General features: G+C 48.4%; 1 protein-coding gene across 1 annotated transcript in view; it reads left to right on the forward strand.

The window, feature by feature from the left end:
• ACE (angiotensin I converting enzyme) overlaps nucleotides 1–3,554 on the forward strand; it is a 93,322-nt gene extending 89,768 nt beyond the window's left edge. Inside the window, exons 23-25 of the mRNA XM_056863639.1 lie at nucleotides 1,128–1,250; nucleotides 2,891–3,078; nucleotides 3,367–3,554. Coding sequence (XP_056719617.1) covers nucleotides 1,128–1,250; nucleotides 2,891–3,078; nucleotides 3,367–3,554 — 499 coding nt within the window. The remainder of the gene's footprint in view (nucleotides 1–1,127; nucleotides 1,251–2,890; nucleotides 3,079–3,366) is intronic.
• Nucleotides 3,555–12,325: the final 8,771 nt, after the last annotated feature.

The raw sequence follows: 12,325 nt of genomic DNA on the forward strand, positions 1-12,325 counted from the left end.
TGTCCCCATCTTCAAGAAGGGGAAAAAGGAGGATCCGGGTAATTACTGACCCATCAGTTTGATGTCTATACCGGGAAATGTTTTTGAACAAATCAAAGAAGTCCTTGAGCATTTAGAAAGGATGGATCTGATTACTAATAGCCAGCATGGGTTTCTCAAGAACAAGTCATGTCAGACTAATCTTTTCTCCTTTTTTGAGTAAGTTACTACCTTGCTGGATCAGGGGATGCTGTATCTATATTTATCTAGATTTATCTAGATTTCAGTAAAGCTTTTGATAAGGTTCCTCATAATATTCCTGTTGACAAATTGGGAAAATGTGATTTAGATCCCGTTACTGTTAGGTGGCTCTGTAACTGGTTGACAGATTGCACCCAAAGACTGCTTGTTAATGGTTCCTCCTCCACTTGGAGAGAAGTGACTAGTAGAGTGCCTCAGGGATCTGTCCTGGGCCCTGTGTTGTTCAATAACTTTTTAAATGATTTGAATGAAGGAATAGAGGGGATGCTTATTAAATTCGCAGATGATACTAAATTGGGAGGGGTAGCAAATATGGTAGAAGACAGAGCCAGAATACAAGATGATCTTGACAGGCTGGAAAATTGGGCTAAAGCCAATAAAATGCATTTCCACAGAGATATATGTAAAGTTCTGCATTTAGGTAGGAAAAATCAAATGCATAATTATAGTATGCGGGAGACTTGTCTTAGCAGTAGTGTGTGCGAAAAGGATCTTGAGGTTTTAGTAGCCCAAACACTGAACATGAGTCAGCAGTGTGATGCAGTAGCTAAAAAGGCAAATGTGATCTTGGGCTGCATCAACAGAAGTATAGTGTGCAGATCATGTGAAGTGATGGTATCGCTTTACTCTGCTCTGGTTAGACCTCACCTAGAGTACTGTGTTCAGTTTTGGGCATCACAATTCAAGAAGGATGTTGATAAGCTGGAACGTGTCCAGAGGAGGGCACCAAAGATTGTGAGAGGTCTGGAGACCAAGTCCTGTGAGGAAAGGTTGAAGGAGCTGAGTATGTTTAGCCTGAAGAGGAGAAGACTGAGAGGTGATATGATAACCATCTTCAAGTACTTGAAGGTCCCTTCCAACTCTATGATTTTATGATTCTATGATAGGTACTTCGTCAGTTTCATCATCCAGTTCCAGTTCCATCAAGCTCTGTGCAAAGCTGCTGGCCATGTGGGGCCCTTGCACAAGTGTGATATCTACCAGTCAAAGCAAGCTGGAGAGATTCTGGGGTAAGTGTGGGTGCTTTTTTTAACAAATTCTGGTACAGGCTGCTTCACAGGAGATCTTTCTGCTTAAGTCACGCGATGTGAAACATGAGGACTACATCTGACTTGTGGAGGTGGTCTGTATTCCATCCTGCAGTCCCCTCTGTCTCATCACATTAACCACAAGTAGCAAGCCGGCATTCTGAGCACCAGACACACCACGGGCAGGGTTCCTACACAGCAACCCGTCTGTGTTCCTCCAGCTGTGCTGGCAAGGCATGAAAACACCAGGGAAGGGGGCCTTCTTTCCAAGCTCTCTGCCCTGGTCTCACCCTCCAGGAAGTGAACATTTGTAGTGGAGGTGAGCATCAGGAAGAGGAGTTTCATTGGTGGTGAAGCTTACCAAGTTGAGGGGGTGTTGCCACTTCTGGTAATAATTATTACGCTCTTTGTAGCTGCTGTTGTTCAGCTCCTGGGTCTCTGCTGTGTGGGGAATTTTTTTGGGTTTACTTTCTTGATCGAAGGCAACCAGCTTAAACATGACACTGTGGTCCTTTATGCATGGGTGCTTTCACTCATGTTCACCCCTACACTGACTTGGTTGTTCCTTGGAGTTATGCATGCGTTTTCCATCCATTAGACACGACCTCACGCCTAGCCCTCACAGTGTCCGGGTCTTCCTGTTAAAACCTGATTCTTCGGTCTCCTGAGATCAGCCGGGTGAAATCGTCCTCATCTCCATGCATAAGCCAAAGCATGGGACAGGGGAGCTGGGTGTGTGTGACGTTTTTCTCACAGTAAGCACTGCAGCCAATTACAAAGCAGCATTTCAAGGGGCGGGGACACAAATGCTTCCTGTTTTTTGTCTCCCATCCAGAGTTCTTCCTAAGCAGACATGTGTCTCAGATAAGAAAGGGTTTTAAAACAACGCTTGGTTCCCCCCCTTCATTTCTTTTAAAGAGCTCTGTTTTGAGAAATGGTTTTTAAAACAGCACTTTTTCTTCACTGTAAGCACTACAGCCAATTACAAAGCAGTGTTTTCAAGGGGTGGGGGGCTCAGACTCTTCCGGATTTGAGCTGGTAATTTTGCTGGTGCATAGCAGTTTTTGGATTCGCAACAGAAAAGTGTGGGTTGAGTGAATGTCGAACCCCAGGTAAACCTCCCATGCATAAAAGACCGCTGTGTGTGAAACTTGGCTGCATCTGTGCTTCCTGAGTTATACTATTAAAAATTAGATAGGACCCTATAAACACAATCGCAACACAAGATAAAATTGTGATGTGGACAAGGTCAACAGAGGGGAAGTCTTGCCTCATGTAGAATTCTTTGGCATCAAGTGCGGCCCACAGGCAGTGGGGTGGATGGTTTGAAATGGGGACTGGACCAGTTTCACCCTCTGGTGCCCCCATCACATGTGGGATCCATCATCAGACATGGAGGATTCCTGAAAACCACCTGCCTTGGGGGGATGGCTTCATCTCCTGCTCGAGGGATTCCCAGAGGTATCGAGGTGGCAGTTATGCAACACAGAGTGTTGGACTAGTTGGGCCATTGGTCTCATCTGGCCAGTCGCCGTTGATGTTCCTGTGGCATTGTACAAGTAGCCGGTCTGCGTACGAGTCTGTGTACCTATGCACCTATGAACATAGTTTATTTTCTGCAGGAATGCCATGAAACTGGGCTACAGCAAGCCGTGGCCTGAAGCCATGCAGCTTATCACAGGACAACCCAACATGTCGGCGGAGGCCTTGTTGACCTATTTTGAACCACTGAAAAACTGGCTAATCAATGAGAACTTGAAAAACAGGGAAAACCTGGGCTGGCCTGAATACACCTGGACTCCCTATGCAGGTACTGAAAATTTTTAAATTTTGCAAGCTAGTTCTGGCTGACATGCCCTCAGCGCCCCCAGAAATCAAGACGTGGGGGTGGGAGATGTGCAGGGCGAGTAAACAGCATCCCAGCATCAATGGAACAAGTCTGGATGAGGCTGAACTAGACCAGACCCGGGGTGGGGGGTGACATTATTGCTCCTCCCACAGAATTTTCCCCGGTTCCCTCTGACTGAAGACAAAGGCCCCCGGGGTGGGGGCGGTGGTGCCATTCCTCCCATCTGTGTTTCCCTTGAATCTCACACAGGCCAAGTGCAAGAGGACCGAGTCCATTTCCTGGGAATATCTTTGGACAGCAGAGAAGCAGCGCTGGGCTTGTGGACCTTGCTGGGCCTCGGGCTGCTCTTCTTTGGCGCCACGCTCTTCTTGGGGGTCAGATTCCTCTCAGGCAGGAGCCGGCCCTTCAAATCTACCTCTGAAATGGAGTTGAAATGAGTTGGGGGTTTCCGTCTTTCCTCTGCTGTGCCTCCCTGCGAGGGTGCAAAAGGGACGGCCTGTGGGAGGCTGAGCTGTTTTTCTGGTGCAAAGAGGGGTGTCATAATCCTAATAAGTATGTGAGTGTGTGTATGTGTGTGTGCGCGCACATTCAAAGAATGTATGTAGAAAGGCACATGGCTTGTGTGTATCTGAAGTATGGCAATTGTGTTTGTGTTCCCATGAGTCTGGTGAGAGTGTGAAGACACAGGCTGTGAGGATGCATGTGTATGCATTCCCACAACACATGTCTACACAGGAGTTGTACAGCTACCAGGTCTGCATCTATGGGCCTGGGTTCTGGGTGTGGGCACTTCTGTCTGACCTAGTTTGTAAGGCATGAAGGATTTCTGTGCACGTGCGCTCAGTTATCCAGTCTGTGTGTGCAACTGAAAGTTGCAGCCTTGTACAAGCGGGGCAGCTGTGCTTACAAAAGCATCGAACTCTCCCAGTTAGTAAACAAAAAAAGTCTTTTTGACTATGCAACGGCCAAAGCAGAGAACATCATTATTTGGACATGTTCAGATTCTTGAAAGAAGAAAAAGGAAGAAAGAGAATGAAGCATGGGACAGTCATTAAATTTGGGTTAAAGAACAAACAGCACTGAATCATTGCTGACTCAGAGGGCCTCTTAAGGTTTTGTTATATTCACATGCAGAAAGGATTACTTCTACCCAGTTTGTCCCAAAGCCATCGCTATAACATTGGTCAGTGGCACCGAATGCTCCAGAGGCTCCAAAGGGTTGGGGAAGGGTTTGTGTGTGTGTGTGTGTGTGTGTGTTTGCTTCAAACAGTTTGTTAAAGGTGGTTTGATGCAAGGGTGATAATTAAAATGAGTCACCATCTCCCCAAATTCTGTTGCTCCGCTATTTGTTGTGAAAGCAACCATTCCAGACACCTGTGATACAAACCAGGCATCAACTGAGCAGGAAACATTTGTGCATGAAGAATCAATACCAGTACCCTGCTAACAAGGGTCTCCTTTGTACATTGTGTCACTTACTTCCAGGAATATATTTTCAAGGATGCATGAATGGGCAGACCCCAGCTGTTGTGCAGCAAGTGGGCCCACTCAGGAATGTGCTGCAGAGGCCTCGTCTGGTTTGCTGATTCTGTTGGTCAACAAGAAAGCAGTTGCTAAAGTGGGAGGGGGGAGAAGGGTTTGCCTCCCCACCATGGGGAAACATTCAGCACAGGGCAATGGCAGCCATATAGCTTTTGGGCTTTGTTTTTAGTCCTGAATTTATTTACTTTAGAAATGATTCCCTTCCAGCCGGTTAGCTGTCTCATCTTGTTGACTGCATTGACTTGCTCTGTGTGATCTGCCTTGAGTCTCCATGAGAAAGGTGGACTACAGATAAAAGAAAGTAATCTGCCTGTCTTGCTGAGACCCATGGGAGACTATGTAATTTTGGGAAAATGCAATAAAAACAGAAAAATACATACAAACAATTAAAAGTAGATTACAAAATTAGAGCACCAAAAATGACATAACACATACAATGAAATAAAACAATATTACAAAATTGGAGTGCAACGCACACATAATATTGTATGTAGAATGAACAATGCAATAAAGCTGGAGTACAAAATTAGAAAATGATGCAAAAATATTATGATTATGTATGCAATAAACAACACCACAGAAATTGCCTTAAACATTCACAAACGTCGATCCTTATTCCCTTTATAAAAATGCCACCCTGCACAATGCCATTTTACACATTATGTGGAACAAAAGACGCATGGCCTAGTTTGGGGCTTTTATGGTGCAAAACGTTTAACAAACTGGCATCCAGTGAAAATCCTGCTGCACAGCTGTGGTGGGGTTGGTTGTAAGAGTCCGATTTAGTAAGCTAGCTACTGTTACTGCTTTTGAACAGTCTTCAAACAAAGAATTGCAGTAATCTAACCTAGACATTTCCATGGAAAGCATGGTTGTTGTGCAGTTCATGTTTCCCCCTGAAGGGCCACAGGTGGTATTCTCACGTGAGTAGGTCCCCCTCCCCACATGATCTGTGGGCCTGGGTGAGGAATTTAATGGTTGGTGCTCACCCTTCCTTTCAAGTCAGCTGGTACGTTTTTTGTAGCCTCCAGATATGAGCCCCTGCCCTGCTCTGGATAGCCCAGGATATCCAGATCTCATCAGATCTCAGAAGCTAAGCAGGGGTGGCCCTGGTTAGTATTTGGATGGGAGACCACCAAGGAAGACCAGGGTTGCTACGAAAAGGCAGGGAATGGCAAACCACCTCTGAACATCTCTTGTCTTGAAAACCCTAGGGCAGGGGGAGTTGAACTCATTTGTTATGAGGGGCAGATATGACATAAATGTCACTTGGTCGTGCCGGGCCACGTGTACCAAATCAAATAAAGAAACATTACATAAAATGTAATGCCGGGTACCGGAGATATGAACTTAATAGAAGACACAGGCAAACTCAATTATATTATTTTTGTTATCATTTTAAACATGTTTGTATTTTAAGTAAAAAATAATAATATCATTAATTGGCTTTGCCTGTGTCTTCTATAAAGTTTGTATTTCTGGTCCTTGGCCTTTAATTTGATCTGGACTGGAGGGGTGGCTGCCTTGGGCTGGCAGAGCTGGATCTACATATTTTTTGAAGTGGGGCAAAAGTACAACATAATGTCCCTGTATACTATATACATATTTTTCTTAACAAATACATATATAATATACATATATAATCACCAACTCTTTTAAACGATAGAATAAATTGTGCTGACTTCCATGAATTGTTATTGAATAATTACACTTTTACATCATCTGAGAGGCTCTAGGCAGGGATCAGGGTCTTGTTCCTGTAGGCTGGTGTGCTGTTGCCACTTGAAGAAACACTCCCCGCCCCCCCCCCCCAACAAGCCTTATTCTGAAAGATCAATACTAGCTCCAGCCTACCATATCCCATTAAGGTCATCTGTAAACCCGGATTTTCTGAAATTTTTCGGGTCAATAAACCCGGACCCGAAATATGCCAAAATATTTTGGCACAGATCCTCGTTGTCAAGCCTAGCAGCATGGATCTGAACCAAGCCCCCCCCCCGCCTCCGCGGGAGTCCCAGGGAGGCGGGGGGGGGCTTTAAAGAGATCCACGCTGCCAAGCTTGGCAGTGTGGAACTGAACCAAGCCCCCCACCCCACCCGCCTCCCTGGGACCCCCTCGGAGGTGGGCGGGGAGGGCTTTGTTCAGATCCACGCTGCCAGGCTTGGCAGTGTGAACCTCTTTAAAGCACCCCCCCACTGCCTTCTCAGGAGTTCCGGGGGAGGCGGGTGGGGGTGGGGGGCTTCCTTAAGATCCATGCTGCCAGCTTTGGCAGCATGGATTTTAAGAAAGCTCTCCCCTCCTGGCGAGAAATGGCCGAATCCCGAATAAGCCAAATAATATCGGCTTATTCAAGAATCGGCCATTTTGGCTTGCCTTTTCCCCACCTTTTTTTGCCTTCGGTAAAAACCGAACTGGAAAAAGCCGAACTGGCATTTTTTGGGGTTTTTTCTTGTTTGGTTTTTACCGAATCAATAGCCCTAGTGAGGACCAGTAGCAAAACCCATGTTGGTCACAGAGGTGGCCAGCCTGCGTCTCTCCCCATACTTTACCCACTTCTCCTTCCTGGTACCTTTCCAATCCTTGGCTCTCTTCCAGCAACAACCTATTTGTTTCAGCGTGTTCCTGTGTGAAAATGAAAAGGAAAGGTGAATAGAGAGAAGCCCCTCAGAGCGAGAGAAAGAGCAGTCAGGCTACAGCAAGGGAGGGGAAAGGGGCGGATGGAAGGAGAGATGGAAAGCAAGTGCAATGGGAGCTTCTGGCTTGCGATCTAAGACCCCACCAAGATCTGGCCCTGTTGGCTGGTGAGCATGCAGTGGGAGGGGGGGAGGAGCGAGGATGGCTGCCTTGGCTCGGTGGGCTGGAAAAAGGCCCTCGGTGGGTCTCATCTGGTCCGCGGGCCGTATCTTTGACACCCCTTCCCTAGGGGGTCACCATAAGTCAGTTGTGACTTGGCGGCCAAAGAGAAAAAAAATTCTGAACCCTTTTTTGAAAAAAGCATGGGAGAGCGTGCTGTGCCCTAGATCTGCACCCACAACAGACCCGAAGTTGTTCACTGATCCCATATTGACACCAAATCCCTACAAGGACCAGAGACTTCTGCTGCTTGATTTGCCGACAAACAAGCGCTGAGACTGGGCGACATCTGAGACATTTTACCAGCATTGGACTGTGCAAAAACGACAGCCCAAAAATGCCCAAACTGTCATCCCTTGGGGACAAGACCAGAGTCATTAAGTGACTCATCACCCTGAGCAACTGAGCTGGATATTATTGAGTAGGCGCAATGGCAGCGGAGGAGTACGTTTACCTCCCTGTTGTCCAAGGCTTTCTAATGTGCTGCATCGCTTTACTCTGCCAGCATCAGCCTACGTTTTCTACCACTGTCAATCCAGATGTCTCCCAACTCTTTTGAGTTCTCCCAGCAACCTCCCCTCCCACTGCAATAGGTTAAAAATCAATATCAAATACAATATAATCAAAGTACTCTGAAAACTATAATCAAACACATCATAATTATATAATAATTTGCCACCTAATACAATTCAGGAGTAAAAAGTGTCCATTGTAGCAGTCTAGAAATGTATGTTCATCTGGAAACAATATTTTGTAGCGGCCAGTCATTCCCTAACTGAATTATGAACAAACTAGAAGATGCTTGAGTAAATCCTGCCATCAATATTGAGTAATGAAAAAAAGGACTTCTTGGCTGAATTTGTGAGAGTCCCAATCCCCTGTGCTACTTCGCCAAATCACTTGCTCAGACTTGGTGCAGAAACAAAGGATTTATTGAAGGCTTCAGAAGATATGAGCAGACACGGATTCAAAGTTACAAGTGAAGCAGCTTATCGGGGTTACAGTATATATCTACTACAGGGCAAGAGGTTCACACTCCTATTGTGAGAAACAGTAAGATAGATTGGTGCAATACAAAACATCAAACAGTTCCAAGGAGACAGTGAGGGCTATCAGCACTTCAAGGCCGGACTCGGCCTGAGGGAGTGTAGGCAGGAAGCACAGCAGGGGAGGGACAGCTGGCACCTGGGCCAGATAGATGGGATGTGAGACCCAGGAGGGCACGGGGAGGTGTGAACTGCTTTTTACGAGTTCAAAGGGGTTGGGATGAGAAGTCAGAACACATGGCCCTCACATTCTGCCCCCCTTAAGGCCCCCCCCCGCGAGGTTGGGAGGCCGCGGCTTATCAGGATAAGCGCAATGAAACTCTTGTACGAGGCGAGGGGCCGCCATGTGGGGGGCTGCAACCCATTCATCGTGCGCCGGACCCAGATGTTTCCATCGGACAAAGTAGAACAGTTTTCCCTTTTTCCATTTGCTGTCTAAGACCTTGGACACTTCTAAGTGTGTATCCCCTCCCACAACCGTTGGCAGTTCGGGTTTGGGTGGGGGATGGAAATGAGGAGCAGCTACGTAGGGTTTGAGTAAACTAATATGGAAGACGGGGTGGACGCCCCGTAAGGTTTTGGGAAGGTCCAATTCCACTGTGACCTCATTGATTACTCGGGATATGGGGAAAGGACCCACGTAACGATCATTGAGTTTTTTGCAGGGTCGGAGGGAGCGCAGGTTTTTGGTGGATAGATAAACCTGTTCTCCCACCTTGAGCTCCCAGCCCAGGGAGCGATGTTTGTCGGCTTGTTCCTTGTATTTACGCTTGGCCCGTTCAAGGTTCTTTTGTAACCATGGCCAAGAGGACCGGACCACTTGCACCCACTCCTGAACTTCGGGTAACGCCTCGAGTTCAGGGGTGACGGGAGTGGAGCCGAAGGGGCCGAAGTCTGTTCCGTACACCACCTGGAAAGGGCTGAACCCTGTTGAGGAATGGGGAGCATTGTTGTACGCATACTCGGCAAAAGGTAGCAGGTCAACCCAATTGTCTTGGTGAAAATTGACATAACACCGGAGGTAACATTCAACCACTGCATTCACTCGTTCGGTCTGTCCATCGGTCTGAGGGTGGTAGGCAGAGGAGAGCCCTTGTTCCTCCACCCCCATCAATTTTAAAAAGGCCCGCCAAAATTTGGCAACGAATTGAACCCCCCTGTCGGAGAGAACCTTCCTGGGGACCGAGTGAAGCCTGAGGACATGGGTGATAAACAATCTAGCCAGACCCTGGGCCGAGGGGAGCCCGGCACAGGGCACAAAATGGACCTGTTTGGAGAACAGGTCCGTAATTACCCAGAGTACAGTTTTGCCCCGGCTGGGGGGCAGATCGGTGATGAAGTCCATGGCTATTACCTCCCAGGGTCGGGAGGGGACCTCCAAGGGTTTCAATAGTCCGGGAGGCTTTCCCATTCTTTTCTTGGCTGTGGCGCAGGTGGGGCAGCTGTGCACGTATAACTCCACATCGGCTCTCATGCTAGGCCACCAAAATTGCCGTCTGACCAGGTGTAGTGTTTTTACGAAGCCAAAGTGACCCGCAAGTTTGGCGCCGTGGACTAGTTTCAATACCTCCTTACGGAGAGGCGCCGGAACATAAAGTTTTCCTCCTAGTGTCCACCAGGACCCCCGTTGTTCCATGCCGGAAGGAAGAGCCTGCTGCTCCGCTTCCCGAAGGGAGGCGTCCCGGAGGCGTTGCTGAAACGCTTCCGGGATTCCCTTGAGCAAGGGATCACCGGGGGAGCGAGCTTGCGATCTGGTGGTGACGGCCAGTCCCTGGACCTCCCCCCGTTGTTCGGGGGTAAACAGGGAGTCCACGGGACGGTCAAAATCATTGCTGTACTGGGGCAGTCGAGACAGAGCATCAGCCAGGGCATTCTTCTTTCTGGGAACATGTTTGAGGGTGAACCGGAATTTAGCAAAGAACTGAGCCCAACGAATTTGCTTGGAGTTGAGCTTTCGGGCACCTTTGAGCGCCTCCAAATTCTTGTGATCGGTCCACACCTCAAACGGACTCTCTGCCCCTTCCAGAAAGTGCCTCCAAACGGTGAGGGCATGTTTGACCGCTGCTGCCTCTTTCTCCCAAATGGCCCAGTTAATCTCGGACTGGGAAAACTTCTTAGAGAAGTAGGCGCACGGTCGTAAGGTGCCCTCGCCGTCCCGCTGCAGTAGTGCCCCTCCCATGGCCACATCCGAGGCATCCACCTGGACTACAAACGGTTTATTGCAGTCCGGGTGGGCCAGGACCGGTTCGGATGAAAAGAGCAGTTTTAAAGTATCGAAGGCTTGCTGACAAGGAGGAGACCACTGCAAACGGGCGGAGGGCAGAGTGGCGTTTGCCCCTTTTCCCTTTGTGTGCAAGAGGGAAGTGAGGGGAAGGGCCACCTGGGCGAAGTTGGGGATAAAATTGCGGTAGAAATTGGCAAACCCCAGAAACTGTTGTAACTGTCGGCGTGTGGAGGGGGGTTCCCAATCCTTAACCGCCCGGACCTTGTCGGGGTCCATCTCTAAACCGTGGTGAGAGATCACATAGCCCAAAAAGGTTATGGATGGTTGGTGAAAGTCACACTTGGACACCTTTGCATACAACTTGTGGTCCCTAAGCCGCTGGAGAACCTCGCGCACCAGACGGACATGTTCTTCCATGGTTTCCGAATAAATGAGAATGTCATCTAAAAACACTACCACTCCACGAAATAACAAATCATGTAATACATCATTAATCAATTGCATGAATACACTGGGAGCCCCAGAAAGTCCGAACGGCATGACTAAGTATTCAAACATGCCAAAACAACTCGAGAAGGCTGTCTTGGGTTCATCCCCCTCCTTGATACGGATGCGGTGGTAGGCTTCCACCAAATCCAATTTGGTGAAAATTCGGCCCTCCTTCAATTGTGCTAGCAGGTCTGGAATGAGAGGGAGGGGGTAAGCATTAGACTGGGTGACAGCGTTCAGCCTGCGAAAGTCAATGCACAGTCTCAAATCCCCTGTCTTCTTTTTGACGAAGAAAGCTGGGGCAGAATACGGGGCTTTTGACGGACGGATAAAACCCCGGGCTAAGTTAGTGTCCAGGTAGTCCCGTAAGACCGCTTTCTCATTAGGGCTCATGGGGTAAACCTTTCCCTTGGACAGTTTGCCTTCCCCCACAATCTCAATGGCGCAGTCGGTTTCTCGGTGTGGGGGCAGTTCATCACATTCCCTCACATCGAATACATCCGCGAACTGTGCATACTCGGAGGGTAGTAGGGGTGGAGCGGTAACCGACGCCGGGGAGCCCACCAACGCGGCGGCTGGGGTGCAGAATACTTGGTCTTTGTCATGTAGAAGGCAGGGGTCCTCGGGGAACGTAAGCGTCCGTTTAACCCAGTCTATGGAGGGATTATGACCCCGCAACCAATTCATCCCTAACACCACGGGGGCTACAATGGGGGCGATGGTAAAATAAAGTCTTTCCCAATGTTCCCCAACGGCCATGACCACTGCCGTGGTGCGGTGAGTAACCGGCCCTTTTTTAAAGTCACTACCGTCCATTTGTGAAAAACGGAGGGGGGCCGCGAGCCGTTTGCGCCTGACATGTAATTTCTTGGCCACTTCCTCACTCATTAAGGTCCGGGCGCACCCGGAATCAACCAAGGCGGGAAACTCTAATCTCGGGCCCCCTTTGGTTAGGGAAAGGTGGACCCTGATATACACATTTTCCTCTTGGGCGCTTACCATTGGGGGAGCTCCTTGCACAACAATCGGAACGGTCTGCTGAGGAGCCCCTCTT

Source organism: Euleptes europaea, chromosome 18 (genome assembly GCF_029931775.1).
Source record: "Euleptes europaea isolate rEulEur1 chromosome 18, rEulEur1.hap1, whole genome shotgun sequence".
NCBI classification, from domain to species: Eukaryota; Metazoa; Chordata; class Lepidosauria; order Squamata; family Sphaerodactylidae; genus Euleptes; species Euleptes europaea.